Source organism: Dermacentor silvarum, chromosome 1, assembly GCF_013339745.2.
Source record: "Dermacentor silvarum isolate Dsil-2018 chromosome 1, BIME_Dsil_1.4, whole genome shotgun sequence".
Taxonomy (NCBI): Eukaryota; Metazoa; Arthropoda; class Arachnida; order Ixodida; family Ixodidae; genus Dermacentor; species Dermacentor silvarum.
The window spans coordinates 341001155-341026527 of NC_051154.1; the positions used below are offsets into that span (position 1 = coordinate 341001155).

General features: G+C 43.6%; 1 protein-coding gene across 1 annotated transcript in view; it reads right to left on the minus strand.

Moving 5' to 3' along the window:
• The window catches only part of LOC119444185 (histone acetyltransferase KAT5-like), a 103012-nt gene that overhangs the window by 43264 nt on the left and 34375 nt on the right, over positions 1-25373 (minus strand). Inside the window, exons 5-6 of the mRNA XM_049660478.1 lie at positions 21781-21867; positions 12906-13049 (exon numbers count right to left, since the gene is read on the minus strand). Coding sequence (XP_049516435.1) covers positions 12906-13049; positions 21781-21867 — 231 coding nt within the window. The remainder of the gene's footprint in view (positions 1-12905; positions 13050-21780; positions 21868-25373) is intronic.

Here is a 25373-nt window from a genome sequence, read left to right on the forward strand (position 1 = left end):
CTCATTTTTCCAGCATCAGAAATTCAGTGCAAGTTTCTGTGCCCAAGCACTCCTTGGTGGGGAGGTTTCTACGAGAGACTAGTATGCTCTGCAAGAAACTGCTTGCGAAAAATGCTCGGAAGAAGACTCGTGGGCTATACCGAGCTCAGTAGTATGTTTTTAACAGAAGTAGAGGCCATGCTGAATTCATGTCTTTTAATTTTCTTCTATAATGACGTCGATGAACCTTACCCACTTTGCCCAGCAAGGTCCCTAGTAGGTCGAAGAATTACATATCTACCACCTTACAAAGTATTGGTGGATACTAACAGCAAAGTCCAGCTAAACAGACTGTTGAAAAAACAAGAAGACCTGAAAACCTTTTGGGATCGCTGGCAGAAAGAATACCTAGGTGAATTGAGAAATATTGCCGTTAACAAAGCAAAACGCACCGTCTTGCTGAAGGAAGGATATTTAGTTCTCATCGGCAACAAGAAAAGTCCTCGGCATGTTTGGGTGATGGCAAGAATACGGAAACTACATAACGGACGTGATGGAAAGGTCCACTCCTGTTCACTACGTTTGCCAGGCGGCTCTGAAGTAAGATGCCCTGTTCAACTGCTCTACCCATTGGAAATTGAATAACGAAATCTGCTGGGCATGGTAAGATGATGGAACTTCGTCTTTCATACATCTAGCAGACGGTCATCACCATCGCTTTGCACCTCACGAGCTCCGCTCGCTCGAGGGCATGAAGCCATTCTTTTCATATTCGCTGTTCCATTAAAGAAGAGTGCGCGCTTCAGATGTGCCATCTCTGTTTAATCAAGACAGCGTGGTAGCCGGCGGACCTTGAGGTCCATTCATACACAGAACACTTCGTTCTTGTCCGTTGTCTATCTGTCGCACTGTAGCTAATAATGAATACACACCAACTCATCCGGTTTTCAGTTCTTATGTGTGGCTTAAGAGTCTGCTTGTGTCCTGGAATATCCTCATGGCTATGTATTCTGTAAAGTAATTTCTTTGCCATGTGCTTGCAAGTCGCATGTCAATCTCCCGATTTCCCTAACAATCTTGTGTGATGTGCAGGTCCTGACAGTTTTTGGTGAAACCATGCAGACATGGAGGATGTTGTAGTCTGCAAATTTACACTGTAAGTGCTGCTTTGATTGCTTTCAGTTCAGCTTCTCTGGGTGTAGAATGTCCTGGAATGGTCCCCACATGTATAATATTTATTTTATGTAGTGTAATACTACTGTTACACTGTTATTACCACATCAGTATACTATATGTGCCTGATGTGTGTTTGTGTCATGATTAGCAACTTCCTCTGTGGGTTTGGCAGTTGCATATAGTCTCCTGGCCTAATTGTTTACTCCATATTGCACGGTATGGGCATGTTGTGTGTCGAGTTCAGGTGCTCCCAATGCTGTTTCTGAAGAGAGGGAAAGTTGTCATTGCAGCTATTATACGAGCTGGCATAGTATCTTGTGACCAGGTTCCGAGCTCTTGAGTCAAAACTTGTGCCGGAGGCTGCACGTCTACTCTGTCTAGGTGCTTCTTTGCTCTTTCCCGTAGAGGTCTTCAAGCATGGTAAAGTTGGAATGACCTGTCAGTACCTGTGTTTGATGAGTTGCCTTTTTCGTGTGCTACTGGAAATTCATACCGTGCAATACCTTGGACACAAGTACAGCATCTGCGATTTTCCATAGTATTTGCTCGTCCACCCCCCGCCCCTCCCCCATGATTTTGAGTTTATTCTTTTCACCAGGTGTAGAATATGTGTCCGGGCATGATTTATGTGTTTTGCCCACATGCTGGCTTTGCCGTCTTTGTCTTACACAAGCTGACAATTTGGAGATGTTGACTTGCAGGTATATTTGTCCGGCTATGTGAAGCACAATGTGCAATCTGGGGTAGTTCTTATATGTAGTCCTATTTCCGATGTCGATGTAAGCTGACTTACCAGGAAGCGAGAGGCCAGACTGGCTAAGAAATTCTGCAATGTTGTCGAGAGCTTTTTGCATCATTCTTGGTTTCTGTACAAGATAGCTTTTCCATAGACTGTTATAATCCATAGACTGTAGTACTCTGCAGACAAGTACTTCCTGTAGTATGCCTGTATTGTTGGTGCGGGTGTTCCAAGTGTACCTCCAACTCTCACCTGAAATTTTCTGTCTTTCAAAAAGTTACGGATGAACTTAAATGCTCGACCACACATTTTCTTGCTCACCGTTCCTCCTATTAAAGTAGGTAGCACAAGGCACTGCATTAAAAGCCTTTGTGACGTCGATGTCAATGGTTTGCAACATATTTGCATGTAGTGCAGAGCAAATTCAAGTTCACTGGCAACCTGAGGCTAGTAAGTTGGTCAGGGGCCTTGCCTGGCTTTGGGATTGGTACTACTATACCTATGTTAATATACAGTCAGATCATTCTAACAAATATAAAGGTTGGAAGATCATTCTTACAAAGTATATTGTAGTTATAATATATGATGTATCCTTTCACTCAAGTGAAATCCTTTCACTCAAGTGAACTTATCTAATAATTCCTTATTTATGGACCAGCATGGCTTCTGGTGGAACTTGTAAAATGCTGTTATTCAATCTTTTCACTGACTTGCATTCCAGCACGCATACTATTGCAGACAGCTACATGCTATATGTTGTTTGTGTTAAAGCCTTCGGCAAGGTACCGAAGAAATGCTTCAGATTTGAAATGAAAGCAATCACCATTGATTCCTCTGTGATCACTTTAACAGCAGTGTTTCTTTTGATACATTGTAAGCAGCAACAGAGCATCCTCTCTTGTTCCAGTGTTAAGCAGTTTCTCAGACAATAATGCTTATTGTTCTGCCTATATATGAATGATCTCCCTGATGGCATTTCATCTACTATGCATCAATTTATCAATGATTGTGAGATAAATACAAACTACGTTCATGGTGAAATGGCATATCAGGTAACGCACATTGCTTTTTCGATTATTTACAATTTAGCGGTAAGTTGCCATTTGACGGTACATTGCAGCCCGACATGGACAAACTGAATTCATGGTCCACTATATACATATATGGCTGATGAGTATGAATACTACGACGAGCAAGCGCACAACTCTTTTGTTACCAGGAAAACTTCTCCAGGGCTAACGTATCAATACTGTTGCATTTAAAAATATTTGGGTGTTCATCTCACTTCTTTGTCATGCGATACTTAACAGCCTGCCAGCTCTACATTGGATTCTCTTCGTCATCCTTTGTATTCCTCTTACAGTGCGAGTTGCTTACAAAACTTTGATTAGCTCGGAGCTTGAATATGCATCCATTTTCTCATTCAATTACCCTGACAAATTGTTTGGCACCTTTACAACACAAAGCAGCTCATCTTATTCTTCAAAGAAAATTAATTTAAAGTCTGGGGTTTTACGTAGCAGAACCACAATCTGATTATAGGGCACACCATAGTGAGGGACACCGGATTCAGACAACCTGGCGTAATTTGATGTCCACTCAATGCACAGTACAAGGGTGCTTTTGCAGTTTACCCCCACTAAAACGTGGCTGCGGTGGCCGGGATTACATCCTGCGGCTTTGTGCTTAGCAGCGCAATGCCATAACCACTAAGCGTCCACGACGGGTACAATTTTATTCTTTCTTTTTACATCAGGCGAGGCAGCGTCTACTGTAAAGGAGGCTCTTTCTGTAAAGTTTTGCTGAAAGGTACTCTCTTCATTCTTACATAAGCAATGTTGCACAATTCCCTCTACTAAAGTTTTTGCCGCTTACCACCCACTCATATCTGCGAGAAGGGGCAGCTGTTGAAAAAGGTTTTCTTTTTGCTGTGTGCATGATTTAGTATGAGCATTCATGTCTTTTGACATTTATACATCTGTAGAACCAGCTGCCTGATGTAGTACGTACTATGCCTGATCATGCTTATTTGTATAGTGCTTTTGAACAATACCCATTAACGCAATGAATGTTTTACACATTCGAAGTATCATAAAAATACTTGTTTTACAATTGTGCCCTTTGCTTTCAGCTGGTGTTAGTATTGCGTATTGCTCAGATTTTGCCTTTGAAAGTTTAAGGGTTCAATAAATGATGATGAACTAAATGCAAGTGCAAAATTTTTTTTACGTATGGCTCCTATCAAAATGCGACTGCCATGGCTAGCAATTCAACCATTCACCATGTGTTAGCAGCAGAACGCCATGGCCACAGTGGCAGGTGAATAAATTTAAGAAGAATTTCATTGCCGACAGACTTGCGCTTTTTCTTGCCTCTATGTTAGGTAAAAATTGCAATAAATGAGTGCGTCATAGCAAAAAAGCTGTTTGTGGCCCTTTATTGAATAAACTGCATATTGCATATACTTTTATAGTAGAAATTTCTTTTAAAATCCCAGGGTGAAATGTTCTTGCAAGTACATGGTACTTCACTACTTATAGAGGTAGTAATGACAGAGGATATCTTATATGAGTTTACACACTAAATGCAATCATAAACTTATTACAAACATCTTACGCATGGCTATTTTTGCATACTTGATTAGCTGTGGACGTGCAAGAACCATTTATACGTAAAGGATGCAATCTTCCACAGGAAGGGGTGCAACTGGCTGACTTCACTGCACAGTTTTGATTTGCTTTTGTTTGACCTACAAAATGAAGAAAGAATAATTTAGGAGGTGCAACTCGGCTCCTTCCCGCGTCATGATAATGTCACACAGGGGCGCAGCGAAGGATGTCGTGACAGCGCCCCCTACTGAACGCCGGACGTATGGTCACGTGACAGTTTGTTGAAGCGCTGCAGCAGATCCGTGGCGCGGCGAGTGCGCTCTTGTCGTCTCCTCGCGCAAGGCTGCTTGATGCCAGTGCACCGCCCTTGCATTAGGTAGCTATAGCACAAGTACGCTGGCTGAGCACGATGCCTGTCGCTAAACGAAACAGCAGCTATTACAACGTGCTCTCATTAAGCTCGCCAGAGCGCCATGGGACAGGGACCAACCATTACTGCCCCAAGGAGCAACAATGACTTTTTCGGTTTGTCAAGGATGACTGCGCCTAGAAAGTCGGCGCAGTATTTACGCCTGCTGAACGTTCCTCTGGGGAAATGCTTTTAGCAGACATAGTGGCTTGTCATCAGTTCTCGATCCTCACTTTCTATGCTCTTGCCTATTCTTGCAGGCGTTCAATGTCATTTGGAGCTTTGAAAGTTCGAGCGTTTTCTGCGCAGTACTAACATCCACTGTTACAGTTTGGGATGAAGCATCGGCGCCCCATTTTCGATAATCAGTGAACGCATATACAGCGAACACTTACATGGTAGAGGAGCAGTGGAGGAACTGCACAACTTAAGAAGGGATGATTCTGACTGCTCGAAGCGAGCAGCCGACTCTGCTCTACTCTGCTGTTCCGCCTGTCCACGTTTCCCTAAACGTGCTGCAGAAACACAATGAAATCCTGTTTCCCCGCACAATAGCTATGTATCGCATACTCTGATCAGCCCTTTTAATGATGCATGACATTAAATTAGAACAAATTGTCGTTTTTCGTTACGTTAGAATATTTAAAAAGCACCAAGTGCAGTTTTCTACATGGTTAGGTTTGCAGATCACCTGCTCTTTCTATAACGCACCTGGCTACGTTCGCAGATTGTCTGATCTTTTCAAGTGCGCTAGTTTCTGCTTTTATTGCCGCATAAAAAGCATGTGATCCTAAATATGATCTTGAACAAAATATTTATACTCAAATGGTATACAGGTCTTTTATTCCTTGAGCACAAACCATGCTGGCATAAAACTTTTTGGCAACATCTGACAACTCAGCACAAGCGGTCAGTAGCAGACGACGTCGGGCGTCGTTGGAGACCGCGGCCATGGAGGAAGGCCGTGTCGTCTTGTCGGGGTCGAACAACTCGGAGTATTCACAACTCGCAAAGGTGTGTCTATAGCATACGAAGCAAACGTGAAAATGCACTTTGTTTGCTACGTAGCATGTCAACGAATGCATAGAAATGGGAGGATGGAATCTGATGCACAAGTTTTCGTGTACATACCAGATTCAGCAATCCACGTCTTCGCGCATTGCACTCGTTGAGCGAGACACCATTTCCGAAAACAAATGGCAAAATAGCTATCAGCGCAATTTTGGCAGAAAATCGTAGCAATTGCTGTGATGTTGCAACACTGCGACCAACCGGTTGGTCGCAGATGAAAAAGGGGAGGGGTCAGCACTGTGATTGCGATTTTCGTCACATGCGATGGAAATTGCACTTCTGGTGCAATGAAAATCACATTATGTGAAACAGCCCAAAGCTGCACTTTTTTTTGCAACCTCGTCATGGTGTGGCCGCCACACCGGGGCAGGCCACCAAAAGAGTAAATGGTATTGTTTTCATAATGCATATACCGGGTGTGTGAGGTATTTCAGAACACTATTCCTTATCTCCATAGACACCAAAAGGCTCATCATATCTATGTAGGCGTGCGGCTTCTTGTTGATTGACCCCTCATCATTCATACTGCGCAGTTTGTTCAAAGATGGAAGCGTACAGGTTGACGCAGGAAATGAGACGCCATGCAGTCTGCGTCGCCTTGGCCACACACCCCAGTGACTTCAAAATTGCCACCTTTCTAAACGTAGAGAAGTCTTTCTTTTACAAGGTGCTGACAGAACTTATGTGTTCTGGCAGTGACATGGCATCTGTGGCGAAAAGGAAAAAGCACAGTCAGCGGTCAGACGTCGTCAGAACCCCTGATTTTCCCCGGCGGCTGCAAGTCATCATGAGTGACGACCTAGGGAAGTCAATGCGGGCCATTGCAAAAGAGCTCCAAGTCGCAGAGTCGACTGTAAGGTTAGTTTTGCATGAGGACTTGAGGTACCATTCCTATGTCAAGAGGAGGAGGCAATTCATGTCTGATAAAACTCGGGAGAATCATCTGCTCCAGTCTAAGCACTTGTTAAGCCAGCTGAAGAGACCTGAGGAGCCTGGAATGCTCTGGTTTTCTTCAGATGAAAAAAACTTTGACCAAGACCAAAAAGTTCACTACCGTAATGACAGGTGACTTTGCACAAGTGCTGATGAGGTACCTACAGTGATGCACACAAAATTTGCGTCGTGTGTGACGGTGTGAGCCGACGTCAGCAACGGGGCTGATGTCATGCCGCCAGACTTTTTTGTAGGACTCTGCATTAATGATGCCGCGTACATGGAGGTGTTTGCCGCCGTTGTAAAGCCCTGGATAGAGACTGTTTCGAAAGGACGACGTTAAGTCTTTCAGCAAGAGTCAGCTCCCGCCCACACCACCTGCGTCACCCAGGAGTGGCTGGCTGACAACTTCTACGACCATGTAATTCCCACCTTGTGGCCTCCTAGTTCTCCAGATTTAAATCTGCTCGGCTACTATGTCTGGGGTATCATTGAGAGAGGCCAACAAACAGCCACATAATACAAAAGACTCGCTGAAGGCCGCCATTGCTGACTCAATGGCCAACATCTCTAAGGACCACCTGATCCATGCATGCAGCCATTTCAAACGCCGAATTGAATCGGGTATTGCTGCGGGTGGCGAATTCGTTGAGTAATTGTGGAAATAAACCGTAAGAGAAGTATTTCCCAAAGTTTGATGAAAATATGTCTATTTTTGCTGGAGATATTCTCTGCATGAAGTCAACATTCTGTTCTCAAATACCTTGCACACGCGGCATTTGTTCATACATACACTTCCTGCACCTGGTGCACACCCACTTCTCACCACTGCCACCACTGCCCAGGATAAAATTGGCAGTCTATTTATGAGCCATCCATGGCATTAGATATGCCTGTGAATTCAAAGCTCTTTATTGACAATGTTTCCACTATCTCAAATTGGGGTGTTTTTTCCTGTCTTTTATTTTTTTCCAACTTTGCTTTTTCACATTAGGGGCTGCCAAGTTGGGCGTTCAGCTGTTTTGAGTGTGGCCCTTAGTTGAGCACATATAGTAAGTAGTGCAAGTAGACAGGTAATCTTTCATGCAAATAAAGCAACAACCAAACAAAACTAGCGATAATGCTCCAGGAGAGAAAGAATATAGGTACGGCAAATTTCGAAAAATATTCAGGCCATTTCATGAAAGCTTTTTTTAAAAGTTCACTAAGGTTCAATATAATTAACAAAGAAATGCATTGATTAGAGCATGCATTTGTAGCAATACTGGCTGAACATTGTGGTGCTGCATGTTGTAGAGGACCCACAAAAGAGGAGGGTGTGACCCTTTTTGATGCTGGCTACATTTTTCCTTTACTTTGGAAGAGGCTTGAAGCTGGCTTGAGGTCATATGACATATACCTCAGTCATATCCAAGTACTCCTTGTACTTGACTAGTCAATCTGTACAGTATACAGTCATGGAATAAATCTTGCTTATGTTATAAATTAAACCCAGAATGCGATAGCTGTCCCACTACTGATGAGAGTGTAACAAGGACAGCAACCAGAATGATAACAATGACAACAATCAGAGCAAAGACAATAGTTATAAACGATGGCAGGAAGCTCACTTTCTTCAGAGCATGCTTAGGCAACCTATGGCGAATCTATTGAGACTTTTCAGAACATAGTTTAGTACAGCTGTAGCACTCAACTTCTCATCCATGTTGACATGATGATGATAGTGACGAGATGAAACACTTTATGTTCAGAGAGCCACATCCAAACCGCAGTGATGCGACCACAATGTTCCTTTAACATGACAAGATTTCAGTATGCGCCTAATACAGCTGTGGCCCCCGCCACCCTTTTGCCATAATGACGCCAACAGACACCAACAACTACATCAGTTCAAGTGGAAGGGAAAGCCCATAACAGCAAGTGCAGTAAATTTCGATCCAAGGACACTAAACGCTTTTACCCCAATCACGAGTTCTGTCAACAGATCAAAAGCACAAAATTTGTATTTTTGAAGGTACTCTGAGACCGCATGTGCCAAAACAAGTGCTTTCTATGCGAATGCATGTGTACCCATCAATACTCATAGGAGAGTCTAGTAATTCTTTCTTTAGGTGGGAGTTCTACTGGGCAAGGTGTAAGTGCTCGAGTAAAGACATTGCTCAAAGAGCGTTCCAGATGGTGATCACTTGGCAGCACTATGGTACTACAGTTACACCTGCTTATAACAAACCTCCATATAACGAATTCTTGGATATAACGAAGTTTTTCTATTCCCAGCCATTACTCCATAGAAGCGCATGTATTTGAGACTTCTACCTAACAAAGTGGCAGCGGGAGACCCCCTTGAAATAACGAATTTTCCCCGCCGACAACCTAGAGATTTCGGCCCAAATTTTGTCATTTTTGTGTGAGCAGCAACCGGAAGCACCTTCTCGGCCACGACGGAATGCAGAGCGGCGACGGCGCGCTTGGTGCGCTTGAATTCACGGCGACTGCAAGGCGAGAGCGAGCGCACATGTGCATGTGTGCGAGCGTGCGTAAGGCGGGCCTGCATCCCTCGACCCATCTTGCCGCCGCGGTTTTGACCTTTCCCCCTCCCTTCATTCAAACCTGATCTCGCCACTTGCTGCAGCTGGCCTAGCCCACCAAGCCGGCACTCTCCTTTTCCAGTTGATCTTGCCGAAGGAAAAAAAATGTTTTTTTTTCAACGCGCTGGCAGCGCCACTCTTTGTTTAATGCGCAAGTCTCTGCACTTCACTTCACTAACCTGACACTAGGTGACAGTATATGACGCTACAACGCGATTGTGTCGCTCACTCTTCGTTTCCGACGCCTCACGCTTGTGCGAAACGACACACGTCCCCGCATCCAGTACCTGGTGCGACATTCCAAGGATGAGTGCTTCGACGAAAATGAAAAACGGGTGCGCGTTACAATCGAGGGCACGTTAGAATCGGGTAAATACGGCAAGTGTTTCTTTTTCGAATTTTCGTGCCGAACCTGCATATATTGAAGTCCTCTTTATAACGAAGTTTTGCGGGAATTTGTCAATTTCGTCATATCCAGGTTTAACTGTATATGACGTTTCATACTTAGCAGGCAATATGCAAGTAACTGTTATCATAGAAGTCTGTCCCTCTCTGCAATTCATGGTGAAGTAGGTTCTTAATCTACAACACTTTCTATGAATTAACTGCATATAACTACTAACTGGTAGCGCTAATGTAACATTAAATAACCTATCGTGTTTCTCTCTCAAAGCATGTCACAAATTTTTTCAAGAGTGCAGGTAATCCACTGCAGGAGTTGTGTGAACAACGCAATCGTACAAATGTGTCCCTCCACTTGTTCTGTGGTGAACGGGTTAATATCTATCTTCTAAGTATAATAATTTCTTGATACATTTAAACCTCGATATAACAAACTTCAATATAACAAAATTCTCAATATAACAAGGCATTTACCTTTTTCTACCTTCTTGTCCCTAGAACACCATGTATTTTGAATCTCATTATAATGAAGTGTGTTTACATGCGATTTCAATATAACGAAATTTCACTACCACTGCAAAGAAATACAGAGGCAATAAATGTAAACTGCAGCTGACGCAAACGGTAAAATGGTTGAATTAAATGCAGCCGCTTGCAAAGGCACCTCTCAAGTCGCACACCATGCAGCAGATTGTGGCCGCCAAAGCAGAAAAGCATAGCAGCAAGACCCTCTCGCTACCATAGTCCTGTGATAAGACACTATTGCGCCCCCTGCAGGTGGGAAGGTGAGCAGAGAAGGATGGTGATTTGATGCACGCCATCTTCCCACGCAAGCAAAGGGTGGGGGTGGGGGCAAACGCATAATAATGTGATGAAGCATGCACTGAGGTGGAGGGGGGGAGATGGGGAAGTGGAGGACAAAGGAGTGTGCGTCTCCTCCTCCAGTCTGGCAGCCGTGGCTGCGCATGGCTGTCAGCGCAGCTGAGCGCATATGCGGCCGATGCGCCCTTATCTTAGCGTTAATCCTGTCGTGAGTGCAAAGCTGGGCGAGTCGCGACAGCCGTAGCTTCACTAACACTGTTTTCTCATGCATTTACACTGGAGGTTGCGCAATCCCAATTTTCGGAGATGCATTGAGATGAGAGACAGGCTAAACATTTGGTCTCCTTTCCCTGTGCTCTTCACGATAGCGTCGTCCCACTGCAGGCAACACTTTCAGTCACAGTGGCAGAGGAGATGCAAAAGCTTCACAGGCTTCACTTCGTACTGCCGATGTAAATATATCGATAACATGGCATGAAACCACATCTTTGGTCACCGACTCTCAAACTCAACGAAATATTTTTCTTTTGTCATTGAAAGTTGTTTTTCTGATTGCCCGATAATTCGGAAAATTGCGTGGCCCCTTCTGCTTAGGAAAAATTCATTGGTGACTGTGCTTATTTGCATATAAGGTTGAATTTATTTTTAAAATTTTCTTATTGAAATTTTCATATTATTGAAATTTTTGAAAATATTTTCATATTTTCAATATTTATTGAAATATTCATAAAGTGAAGTGCTGGTTTTACCAACTTTACCAACGAAGTTGGGGTTACAAAAAATTACATTATGCGTTTCTTGCTCTTTGCTTTCACATGTGCTGCACTACTTTATAATTGTGAATGCAAACAAAAAATCAAATACGTCTTGACCTCGGCCTTCAACCCTAACATGGGATACAAGCATACCGTGTGTTGGCCCCGGATGCCGGTGGCTTGTTCACAATATACGTGACATTTACAGTATACAGCTTGCAGGTATAGTATGAACCGAGTAATGGAATATGTGAGAGTTTAACTCAGTGACGAGTCCCTACATTTGGCTTACTCTATGCACCATGGATTGTATGCTTCACGATTCCAAGGGCAGACAGAATGACACTTTTTTTTTGCAATGACAGAGACCACGTCTGGATGAATATAATTTTTTAATCAAGCACTGCCACAGTATTATAAAAGTGTGTCCTTAGGGATATATAAAGCTACATATTTTTGGCATTTGCAGCTTTGTCACTGTGGTTTTCCTCCCAACCACAACAAAAAATCCTTAATATGACATTGCCATATCTTATTCAATGTGATATTTCATTTTGACTAGTGGTTGCCTGATTCTGCCTGTGAAAATGTGAGATTTGGAGATTGTAACACTGAATTGTTCCCCAACTGTATGAATGAGGAATGGAAGCCTGTTGCCATGTTACCACAGTGGCAAGAGGATTTTCAGTCTTCTGGAGACTTTACGAGTTGATGTGAATGTCTGTGGTTGGTCAATAAAGTCTTGTGCTTTGATTCCTAGCATGTACAGTTTTGTAGTGGAAGAAAGGTGGAGAGTGTAACAGAAGCTGCTGCATCAATCATTTGCATCTAACGGGGTGCAAAGACTGAAAGTTAGACAGTTCGTATATGTAGGCTGGTGTATGCTCATCACGAGCCCAGAGAGGATGCACTTTATTTGGTGTTAAAGAGAACATTGCAGCTGCCAGCCTCCTAGTTCACATTTACAGCATTTCACATAAGGTCCAAGTGTTAGCATAAGAGGCTGGCCGTCAAAGTTGTCATAAGAGGTCCAAATCTTTTATCTTCACAAGTCTTGGTACCTTCTAGCACTACTATTCTGGTATGCAGATTTACTTCAAAACTCAAATACAGTATAGAGAAGAGTACTGTTCATGACACAAGTGCCATTAAAATTGTTGCTGCTCCCTAAGAAACAAATTTTCATCTGTCAATTCTCTAGTCTATACATACTTCTCTCCAAGCAGTGGTCTAGAAGCAACATGTTCACAATGCTGTCAGAGTCAACATTGCGCCCAAAATGAGCACAATGCAATTTCTAGGCACAACTCTGTGCCTATAGATTTCAGAAAGTATGTATAATAAATAAATAAATGAACTCAATGGCTTCAACTACCCACAAATGAATAGCACTGGTGTGTAGGTGCCTCTTCTCTAACCTACCTCGGGGTAGGGGGAGAAGTACCATGGCTCGATTTGGTGCCGGCCCAGTTCAATCATAGCAATGTTCTTCATTCGCAACACCCTGTCACGCTGCCGTGCTGACGTGCTGCCTTCTGAATGCGAGCCTGATGCTTTCGGGTGTTCCTGCATGGCCAAAGAGAGGTAGTGATTGCCAAATGTAGTAGACTCCTGCCTTCGGCAAGACCAGAACACTCTAGTTGAAGGCCTGTGCCTGAACTAGTCTGTGACAAGGGAGTAGTGTAAAGTTTGTAAACATCTACACCTAGTTTATGACACTTTGCTGAAAGCATTTTTTTCCTTCATCATCATCAGCCTATTTTATGTCCACTGCAGGAAGAAGGCCACTCCCTACGATCTTCAATTTGATTCTTAGCACCCTCTGCCGCGTCGCAGGCCTGACCGCCGCCTTGGTCAGGTGCTCCACAGCCGCTGGGGACTGACGGCTATGGTTTAATTGCAGCAGTCAAGAAGGAGGCAGTGGTCAAATACTGCACCAGGTGGGCCAATTCCTTTCTGGTGAGGGTACATGATTTCTTCATAAGGCACCAAAAATCATAAGAAAATAGTGTACAGTTACACCTTTCTATAACGAACTTTAATACACCTGAACCTCGTTCTAATGAAGTTGTAGGGGAAGGCGGAATTGCTTTGTTATACTGACTATTGCCATTTATTGCAGTATATGCCAAATGGTATGCACAACTTTAAACATGCAAACAAGACTACGACGTAATAGTTCAGCGGAAATCCGCTAGGTGGAAATCCACCTAGCGGATTTCCGCTGAACTATTACGTCATACACTTGCCTTTTCTTCGAGTTGTCGACAAATTCGACTTCGCCCTGCCATCTGTTAGCCGCCTGGTTAGCTCAGATGGTAGAGTGGCTGCCCCGGAAAGGCGGTGGTCCCGGGTTCGAGTCCCGGACCAGGACGAATTTTTTTTCAACTACGAGGCTTTCTTTTGAGGAACCCGGTTGGGTTTCCATTGTAGAAAATTGCTACATTTGGGTGGATGTCTCAGTTTCCCTTTAATTACTTATCTCCACCTAGCGGATTTCCGCTGAACTATTATGCTATACACTTGCCTTTGCTTCGAGTTGTCCACAAATTCGACTTCGCCCTGCCATCTGCTAGCCACTTGGTTAGCTCAGATGGTAGAGCGGCTGCCCCGGAAAGGCGGTGGTCCCGGGTTCGAGTCCCGGACCAGGACGAATTTTTCTTCAACTGCGAGACTTTCTTTCGAGGAACCCGGTTGGGTTTCCATTGTAGCAAATTGCTACATTTGGGTGGATGTCTCAGTTTCCCTTTAAACAAGACTACGGATCTGCGGCCCCGCAGAACCGCTATACACAGCCTTGTACGCAATAAACATTCAATGGAACAGCAGCAAAAGACTCTCCGACATGTGCAACATGCGGCTCTTTAGCACCTGACGTGACAGCCGTTACAATAACCTCCTTATGTTCCAATGGGACGGTCTTTCGCTTCTACTTTCCACTTGGCTCGCTCATATTGTCGTGAAACCCGCCGAAGTATACGGCCAACAAAGCTTAGCACAGCGCCAGGAATGCGGACATACACATGGATGCCTTCAGCCCTTGAAAGCGAAACTATCTGATCCTCCGTTTTTTCCTGGACCCGCAGCTCCGCTGTGTGAGCATGCCAGCTTGGCTTGGCCGGCTAGTGCCTGTTTCATGCAATCATGGAGGTCATGCCTAGCTGCGTCGGCACAGCGCTGCACGCCGCAATGAGAGAGAGAAGTTGCTAAAGTTGAAGACAGGGCCTTTTGGTATAGCGTACTAGAAGTTGGATTGCGCAACATTTTTACGAGATGCACGGAAGAGAAACACACACAACAGAGCGCTACTTGCAACTATCGATTTATTCCCTTGTCAGCAGAATAAATACAGGAAGATACTCAAAGGGTAAGAGCAACAAAAATACAAAACATCTTACAAATAATGGGCCATCCACCAATACCAAGCTGGCTTTGTCACATGATTGCTTTGGCTACGCTCAACATCACAAAACAGAATGAGGATACAAAATTTCAAATTAGGGTGTGAGGAAATTTTTTTTTGCACTAAGGGAAGTGGATGGCAAGCTTATGCAAATAGTTACCATGCGTGCAATCTCGGCACCTTTGATGCCGAGAATGACACAAGATAATCTCTCGCATCATTTGTAACCGCAGTGGTGGCCTAGCGGTAGAGCATCCGCCTTGTATGCGGGAGGTACAAAGCTCAACTCACGGTGCTACTGGAAACCCATCTGTTTTTCTAACGGGTAAAAATGTCCCCTGGCCTGGTGCTTGGCTACAGGTAAAATAGGTACAAGCGCACTCCCGGCCTGGTGCTCTGACATTATGGAACCTCAACGCCTGGAAAGGGGTATTTGTCTCCAACCGAAAGGCATCGCCACCTCAGGGCATTTTGAAGCTATAACTACTGCATATGTCTTCCCTCTATCATTACACATTACAGCCATGTATTCTCCCACCATTTTAGCCAAGGAGTGAATAGGGAAGACACGGGGCCCCACACATGTGATAAGAAACACACAAAAAAGCCATTTAATTGCTGCCACAACGTAGTGTACAAGATCCCCATCTCGTGTGGTCGATGTCACATCGACTAAACTGGCCATTGTATTAATGACCGCGTCAGAGAACACTCCAATTTATTGAAGAGGTGCGTTAGCAGCCACCTAGCTATGCATAGCTCCCGTTGTGGTTGTCATGCATTGTTTGACAAATGCAAAATACTAAGGTGCTATGGTGACCAGCGTGCATGTGAGATATATGAGGCATTTTGCATCAACAAGAAAGGTGATATGTGTGTGAGTGTGCCTTTGATATTGCTCCTCCCGAAGGAACTCGCATATCTTGCACGTGGATGATGGCGACCATTTAATAGCTGTGCCAACGTTACTAGACAAGCTTCAGTAGTAAAACTCTCCGCCCGTGCGCTTACTGCCGCTGTTGCCACTCCTTGGGCAGCCGCCAGATGGCGGCGCCGTTCCATCACGCTCCACTGCAGACGCCTCGCTGCAGCCTTGAGCTCGTGCGGACGGGCAGCTTGCGTGTGTTTCACACTCGCTGGCATTCTCCCTATAGTCCGAATTAGTGATACCATGCAAAATCGGTATCGACCTACAGCGATAACATATATCGGGCTATAGTTGGTTCATACTGAAAGAGCGGTAAACTGCACGATAGGAAGAAATGCATACGACGAAGCGCAGAAGCTGCGTTTTTAAGTGTCGTGTGTTTCTTCCTGCCACCTAAACTTTTCACGCAGTTTACTTTTCCCATACAGCAGCTTGGCACGTTTTCTTGCTGCTTTTACTTGCTTAACGCTTTAGTATGGGGCAGTTATATGCCAGCTAGCGAGACATAATTTGTTATCCACAAAAATAACAGCACAACTTTCTTGTAAACCAAGAATGCTTTATTAAAGAAAACGAAGTAAAAAACAACTGTACACCCCTATATATAGCTAAGACTTAAACTGTCACAAGGTACATAATCTAGACATATGATTTGGGCTTGCATGGAAACCAACTCCCCCTACAGCAGCTTGGCACATTTCCTCGCTGCTTTTACTTCAAGACTAGATCCCCACTGCTGCTCCAGGAACTTTACCTAAGAATGCATTTTTATGCAAGGTATGCGTGTATACATGCGCGTGACTAAATAGAAATTAGCGTAGCTTGCACAAGTGGCGCAAAGATAAAGAAACAGCGGAGCTGATTGGCACCCAGCTGGTCCTGGCCTTATACAGGTTATGCTTCTCCAGAATTTTGTGATTATTGATCGATTACCTATTGATTGGCTATCGCAAGGTATTGGCCACATATTTGGGCTAGGCTAATCGCTACCAAGTCATCCCCAGCATTTTCTGGAATTTATTGATTATTGATCAATTGGCTATTGATTGTTCGCAAGGTATTGGCCATGTATTTGGGCTAGGCTAAGCACTACCAAGTCATCTCCAGCATTTCCCGGAATTTATTGTTTATTGATTGATCATCAATTAGCTTATTATTGGCTATTGCAAGGTGATGCGAAGCACAGCTGTGTGCAGTGACGTCATCGCTAGGCGAGTTTTTGCGAACACTACGCGGGGAAGGAAAAAGCTTAAACAGCTTTGCTGTTAAAAATTCAATGATGCGTGCACTCAGTTCCTGAAAGCGCAAGAGGCACCCAACACGATTCAGCGTATTCTCTGACAGTTCTTCTAAGATGGCCCAGAACAGGTCACCAAACATCTCTCTTCGTTTGCGTTTTTTTTCCCCCGGTTGGTTCGACAGATATGAGGGAAGGTTCGGGAACACTTTCAGCACTGCACCCTCGGCAAGTGTCTACTTGTCTCGTGGCACCTCAACCGTCTGTCGATTGATTATATGCACAAAGACTTTAAGATGTCCTGCTCAAGAAAGTGTAAATCACACACCATGGATTTCGCAGAGAGTTCCCGGTCGGCACGAGGAATCACTCTGTTCAACACCGAGCGAAGTGTCGCATTGCTGGGAGCACACAAGTGGCACGCCGAACTGTCGACATCGTTCGATAGCCGCTTGTTGCAGTCAGGAACGCAGTACGTTGGCATCGTCTGCTAAATATGCTTAACAAACACGGCAAAGGCTACAGTTTCGCGGATGACATGCTTCCTGAAATCCGCCGTCAACAACCAACCACAGAATACGCCAACACTGCAAAGCGTATTTCGTCTGGCCAGTTCGCGTAGCCGGCTAGTGGGGAAGTGAAGCTAGGGGCAACGGCAGCGCCATGAAGGCGCGGGCGGGCGGCGGTTTCGCGCAACACCGCCGAGTTTTAGAATTGAAAACGGAAAACGGTTTTACAACCGTTTTCCCATCCACTTTCCGGGGTATTTATGTTTTACAACTACAACTAACCCTGGGAGTGTTAGCAAGCACCACCACTCACAAACCACGGTAGCTCAATGGTGAGAGCATCACACGCGTAATGCGAAGATGTGGGTTCGTTCCCCACCTGCAGACAGTTGTTTTTTCATCCGTTTTCATTTCCATTAATTTATCATTTCTTTAATTCAAGAGCAAGTACAAGTAATTTCCCCTATGTTGTCCTTGGTGTCATTGTTTGTTGGCTTCTTATGATATGGCCTGAAGAATGTACCTCGTACTGATCTCTGTGCCTTTCATATCAATAAACTTTTCTCTCCCTTCACAATGTCAATGTAAAAGATATGCAATAAGTGCTTTTTTGCATGCACTGCACTGACATAGCACCAAAACACTTATGTACTTGCACAGCACTTGCAGTAAAGCATGCATAAACGTGGACATTGTTAACACTGATAAGAAGATAAATGGTGTGCTCCTCATAAAGCACTACTTCTTCTGATGTATGCTTTACTGCATGTCTGCACAACTGCAAAAACCAAACACTGAAATATGTTCCTCCCAACTTGGAAGAAGTTGGGAGGAACTCCTTTTAGACACAAGCAACTTTCAAGTCTGAGAGTGATAGCAATGAAAAAGCTGCCCAACAGTGGTCCTAAATTGCCTGATAAAAAAGACATCTCACTAAAAATAAACATGAATGACATGCATTCTTATACTATACGACATGCTGACAGGTATTTCATGTGGTGTCTATGATACAGTAGATAAAGCCCTAACAGGGTATCGTCAATGGATGCAAGTAAATCACCCAAGTTTGCAAGTTATTGCAGTGCAAGAGATTTGGACATTTTTTATGCTTGCTTTACTTCAAGTACATTTATTATATCCATTTCATGTTGTACAGAGGCCAACATTCATTGTGAAGGAATGCAAACAGATGGACACAGAACACCTAGGCACCACAAGTGCTTGTGGTGTCATATGTGTTCTGTGTCAGCTGTTTGCATTCCTTCACAATGAATCTGTACCAACTAGCCAAGCTCTCTACACTGTTGAGGCAAACATTCTTTTAGTTCTCAATAACTTTTTTCAGTGGTCTTCAAACAGAAGATTGTTCAACTCTTTCCCTACCATGTGGAAAGTAGGTGTTTTATGTGTTTTTTTGCATGTTATGGCAGATGCTTTTTTCTAAAGAAACTACTTCACTCAATATTTAATGTATTACATAAACATCTAGAAAGCAAAATGAATGCACTTTTCATGCATAAAAAGTTTAATAACGAGATGTATGTCATAAAAAGCTATAAATTGTTAAAATCAAGATTGTGCAATAAAATTGAACAAGGTTTGTTAAGACATGCTTGTATCTACTAAGAAAAAAAATGTTATGAAAATTATGAGATATACAAAATATATTGCCGTCAATTAGGCACTATCTCCAAAAAATCAACATTTTTAATTGAACAGGTACTTCGCTACAAAAAGGTAACTGCAAGCACTACAGTTAACTACACTACGCTGCTATTCAACGTATCGATAAGATCAGCCGCAGAGGCAGCAGAATCGCGATATCTGCGATCTCCCGAAGTGTGCGCACTGTTTCCGGAGCCAGACATTTTTGCATTCTGGTTTGACGATCGCGAAACTTCGGAGCGCATTGAAAAATTACTGCTTGGCGGGAAAAAGTGAACTGCTTAGAAAACTAAAATGTGGTTTCTGCTCTTTCACGTCCGATGGCGCAGTGTGTCCATGAGCGACACGGAAGGTCTCGAAAGTGGTGTTTCAAACCATCAACAGAGGGCTAACCATGCCCAATGGGCGTGGTACGGAAAAAGTTAAATGCATTTCTAGATATTCTTTTGTACAAAAATTTTACTGAGCACAAAAAAATAATTGTTTTAGGAACCTTTTTTCAAGAAATGATTCATGGAATAAGAGGTTACATGCATTGCTTAGTGTTTGACATGTGAATGTTTGCTGGTGACGTTTACCCAAAGACAGGGCATTTTCCAATGCAGCATGTTACAATACCGCAGATAAGTGTTAAGAATTGCATAGATTTATTTCATTCATTGTTTCATGGTTATTATGAGTTAATTTTTGGTCATGTAATATACCCATTGGACACTGTGTCTGCTTGCATAGTGCTGCACATCAAAGCTTTCAACAGGGTCTATTTAGGCATCCTGTATGTAGTGCATCAGCAACATCAAACAACATGCTTTAAAAACAAACCTTGAATAGGCTAGAAAAAAATGAAAGATAGAAAGAAAGAGAAGGCCAGAGAGTGCTTGTTTATTCGATGACTAAAGATTGTGAAACCAAACGTTTTCCTAAATTCAACTGGCTATAAAAGACTTATGAGAATATATGTTATTTCATGTCAACATTAATGCAGAACATAGGAAGCAAACATGAAAATTCCATCTCACCTATGTTATATGATACAATAAATGTTTTAAAATCCCCAGTGAAGCATGTTTAAAATTTATTTTTAAGTTCCTTTTGCAGGCACCTTTAAAAGTTACTTAACTCTTTTGTTACTGCAACTATAGAAATCAATAAATTTGATCTACAGTTTCTGTACTCGTGAAACATTCTCATTGAATTTCTTCAACCAGCAACATAATGCACCATCTGAAATGATGACTGAACTTTACCTATTCGTCAGGTTTGACAATATTTGGCAGATTAGGGAGTATTAGAGGTATCGTCAAAACTAGCCTCCAGTGCTCATGGCACTTATTAAATAAAGAGAAGCAAAATTAGCACTTTGGTCGACTTGGCAACATAATTTTTAAGGGGCAGCATCAGTGAAGATGCAGAAGCTGCTCTCAGGCTGTAAATTCTCCGATCCGCCATACAGGATGTTTTAATAATGCCTTAAACAGCAGTAGGTGCTCATGAGTGCGTGTTATTTTGATAATTGTGTTTGACCAATATCAAGTGCAACTTTATTTTCCCACCGCGGGTTGCTTCTATCCACCAGCACTCTGACAGCGTGTTCAAATTATTACGAGCAATCCTTGCCATCGTGGGGGGCTTTTACTCACAGAAGAGCACGCGAGCAATTTCAGACCGACCTTTGACTGAAGCTTGACTAGCTGTCTAATCTCTTACATTTTTAATACCGCCTCTGCAAGTGCCCTTATTCATTACTGTACAATATTGTGCAACACTATACATTACTGTATTGTACTGTACAGGGACTACACGAAGCATGTGGAGGCTCTAGCGCCAGTTGAATGCACACTAGACCACCTTGATTACGCAATAAAGCTGATTGAATGCAATAACAAAGCATTAGGAGGCTTCTAGATGCTTTCTGGTTTGTTCACTATTGCTTCACAAGCATAAAGAATGCACTATAAAAACTACATGCTCACTGCACTGAGTAAAAACAAATGCTTCCTGCACAATAGAAACTTACCTGTTTTCCCATTTGAGAAGCTACTGCTTTTTCGCACAGCGTGGGCACCACTACGGCTAGTATTAACACCAACAAATCTTCATAATTTTTCGCGTGATTTGATTTAGAAAAGTTGGGAACTAGGAACCAGGTGCATAATTTGTATATTTCAGATTTATTTTACTCTCAGTACCTAAAGTAAATCTAGCAAGTCATTACTTTCATTAGTGTTCCTTGAGGTGCTTCTTTTAATTTCACATAAGAATTCTCAAACATTGTCCGAGCAATTATTACTGCTATACATCCATTCAAAACACCAGTAATCAGGATATCATTTTATGTATTGCAGTGTACGCTACGACTACTACGTTATAAAATAATATGTTAAAACACTGAAACACCAAAAATAAGCACATTTTTTGTGGTAACAAGAGTTAACATTCTCCAACGGCGGTCACCATTTCAAAGAATTTTTTAACATCTGGTACCACCATAGAAGAAAGCAGAGAAATGGCAAAGAAGAAAAGGCAACTTATCACTCATATTGCTACTGCCATACCTCCTGAGCATCTTTCATAACCACGAAAGCGGGTGGCCTGCCAGGAGATCTCTTAGTTGAACATTCCCCACTGGTAGAAGGAAGGGCCTTTAAAGACAAGCAAAAAAAAAAGTACAAAACAAAAATGAAAACTGCAGAGCACGGCAGCACTATCAAGCTAGTCATGGTTGTGCGGACAAAGGGCAAAGCACCAAATATTTCAAGAATGGCAAGAAACAATAAAGAAATTTGCTGTTTTAACTTCCAGAAACTGCACAGTGGGTCATGAGGAACAGCGTAGTAGGGGACTAAGGATAAATATTAACCGCCTGGGGTTCTATAATGTGCAGCCAAATCACGGTACACAAGTATTCACTGTTTTTGGATTCCATCCCCATGAGAATCAGGCAGCTGCGGCCGGGATTAAACACACGACCTTGTGCTTGGCAGCACAATGCCATTAGTCACGAGCTACTGCAGTGCATGACAATACAAGGAAAAATAAGACAAACTAGGACGGTGGACCCAATTCAGCTATTTAGACCATGATCATTATCAATTTACCATCTTTTCCGGTGATTGTGTCAAAGCTGTGTATAAAAGTTGCCAATCAGTGTTGAACTCGGGGTGAAAAACCTGGTATTAGTGTATATTGTGCACTACCTCTGTGGCAGATAGACCAGCACGGGAATGGCGGACAGCTCCCGGATTTGTCTGAACTTTCTCCTTCTATATTCAACAACGTTCTCGAATATACTTGTTTATGTCATCCACTAGCATCACTCAGCAATTTTGCAAGGCTAGCATAAAACAAAACTGAAATTCAAAGAACATTGAAAGGAAACTGTTATGCAATTCATTAATGCAGTCACGCTAAACAATAAGAAAATCCATGTAATACTAATCATAATTTCTAGTGTGGTTGAACAACTGGAGCACCAGATTTGCCTCCAGTATTCTCAGCAAGTAATTTTATAGGTTTTTCTTCTATGAAGACATTTAAATGCTTTACAACTTAACTACACTTGGATGCCTAAAATTTTTTCAATTTATTTTGTACGAGGTATAGAGTACCAGAACAGACCCTATGCTTACACTGGAACCAATACAATTGCAGCTCTTCTTTTTTTAAGCTATAAGCAACTCCAAAGTTTGACCTGTTTTTGCCCTAAAAGGCCATAATCTAATGGTTGAGAACAAATTGCCTCTAAGACATTCCAAATGTTCAAGCAGCCCTATTAGCAGTAAATTGCTCAGAAGCCAAAATCGCCTTTCGGCCAAAGTGCCTACCCATCTAAATCATCCTGTAAAGACTGAATAGCACCAAGTATGTTCCATCTCTAAGTCGCAGATAACATGTTTTGCTATTGTCTCAATATGAGCTGAAGTGTCGTCGAAATGCATCTAAATAGCCTCATTCCTCAACACACACAGCCTGGCAGAAAAAATAAACATGAATGACATGCATTCTTATACTATACGACATGCTGACAGGTATTTCATGTGGTGTCTATGATACAGTAGATAAAGCCCTAACATTCCTCCATAGCAAGCCTTGTTTGAAATGCTGTAAACACACCCAAAATGAGGAAGAGTTAGTGCGAATCTATGGCCGTCATGTTACAACAGAAAAAAAAGATACATCGCGTTTCAAGCTAGGGCCCTCATACTAGCATAACTATTTTAGATACTGGACATTAATCTTAGATCTTTGTTCCATTTTTGGGGCTAACCACCATAGAAACGACTATGTGTAAAAGGGAGTGGACACTGGTATTAAGCAAAGCAGGGCAACGAGCTAGCTTTTGGAAAAAAAACTTGAGGCACAACTTCACAGAAAATTTAAGACCGATCGAGCCAGTACAAGCAGCAAAATGTATGCATAGCATGCTCTACTCTGTTTATCCTGTGCCAGTCAAGTCCTCTATCCCCCTCCTTCCCTCACATTTTAGTTTGAAGGATAATATTTAAGATGATGACCATCAACAAGTCTACTTAAAAAATAAACAATGCAATGCAGTATACCCTACCTTAAAGGACCCTTCACTAGGTCCCACTGCAAATTTTGGTTATATACACTGCAGGAATAGCCAGGAACTTCTTTCGAGTAGTCGGGGAGGAGTGGGGAAGGCAGGGCTGCGGCAGGTGGAGTCTTGGTACACCGAAATTTTAAGGGAGGGAGGAGGGCCATGTGCCTGGTTTGGTCCCTCCCCCCTGGCTACACCCCTGATACACTGGAATGTGTAGGTGCCGTCTGGTGAGCATTTTATCGCACAACTTTTTCAAATTGGTTCGAGATTAGAGGATATGGGAGGAATTGAAATGTAGCATTGACATGCTGGCAGAGCTGAGCTTGACTGTCAACATCGACACCCTCCCCCTTTTCCTCAACTGGTGCCCATAAGCAACAATCCTTCCTTGCCTTCCCCTATAACGGAGTGACAAACACAGCCTCTTTTTTTTCTCCTTCTTTTCATTTTTCGCAGTGTGGCACACTTTGACTGGTGGTATTGCACATTCTGCATTGGATGGTTTGAAAGGTAGACTGCACAGGCTTTCATTTTGAATTTGAACTGTTTTCGTGCTGTGGAGCGGCTCTGAGACACGATCGTCGGCACATACAGTAAAACCCTGATGATGCGAACCCGGCTGGTACGAATTTCGGTGTGACACGAATTCGTAACATTCCCCGGCCGAAATACATTGCTCACAATACGAAAAAAATCGGCTGTTCCGAGCGTGTTGCCGCGCCGCTACAGATCAGACGAACGCGTGAGCAACAGCGGCGGCGGCCGAGCCTGCGGGGCCACCGGCACAGACAAGCCGGCACAACGGGATCTGGGCGGGATCCATAGTCGCCAAGCAACCGACTACGTCACGCGGCTGCGCAATCTCTCATTGGCCCCACACCGAGCGGACCGGACCACATCACAGCCTAGCCGATGCTTAGCGAGAAATTAGACGAGGACCAATGCTGCAACGACGACCGCGGCGCAGCCCCGACGGCCAAAACGCTCCCTGCACTCGACTTGCTCTGGCGTTCAGTAGCGTGCGAAAACATTCCCAAGATCACGTGCGCGCACTTATACGCCTTTCAGAAGGCGATCGTTGACGATTTGGACAAGAAGAAAACGTCCCGTTGATACGTTTTTCAAGGGACCGCGAAAAGAGAGAGAGAGAGAGAGAGAAAAGCCACAGTTTCGCCCGAAAGGTGAAGCAACGGAAACGCAGCAGCAGCAGCGAGCGAATTGACCTTTGCGCTGTCTCTCGCTTCAACGCGAACTAAACGTCGAAGGCACAGCGCATACGAAGCTACTGGCACTAGGTGCACTTTGTCAACATCGCAGATCATTTTGACGATAAGGTCCGCGCGGGCGCGCACTATGCGCACGTCGCAGATCGCTTTCAGGATACGGCAGTAACGGCACCCGCGCGGGTGCGTCGTATCTGCAACGTGCCGGTCGCTTGTTGCAACTTACACCGCGCACCGACAATGCTCTCAGCAGCGCGCCAAATCACGTGGCGGCACCTCCAACCGGCATTGCTCCGACAACCGCCAGAGAGCAAAAGCTTAGGCGAGACTCTCAACGCCGCGCGGAGGGGGAAAAAATAGA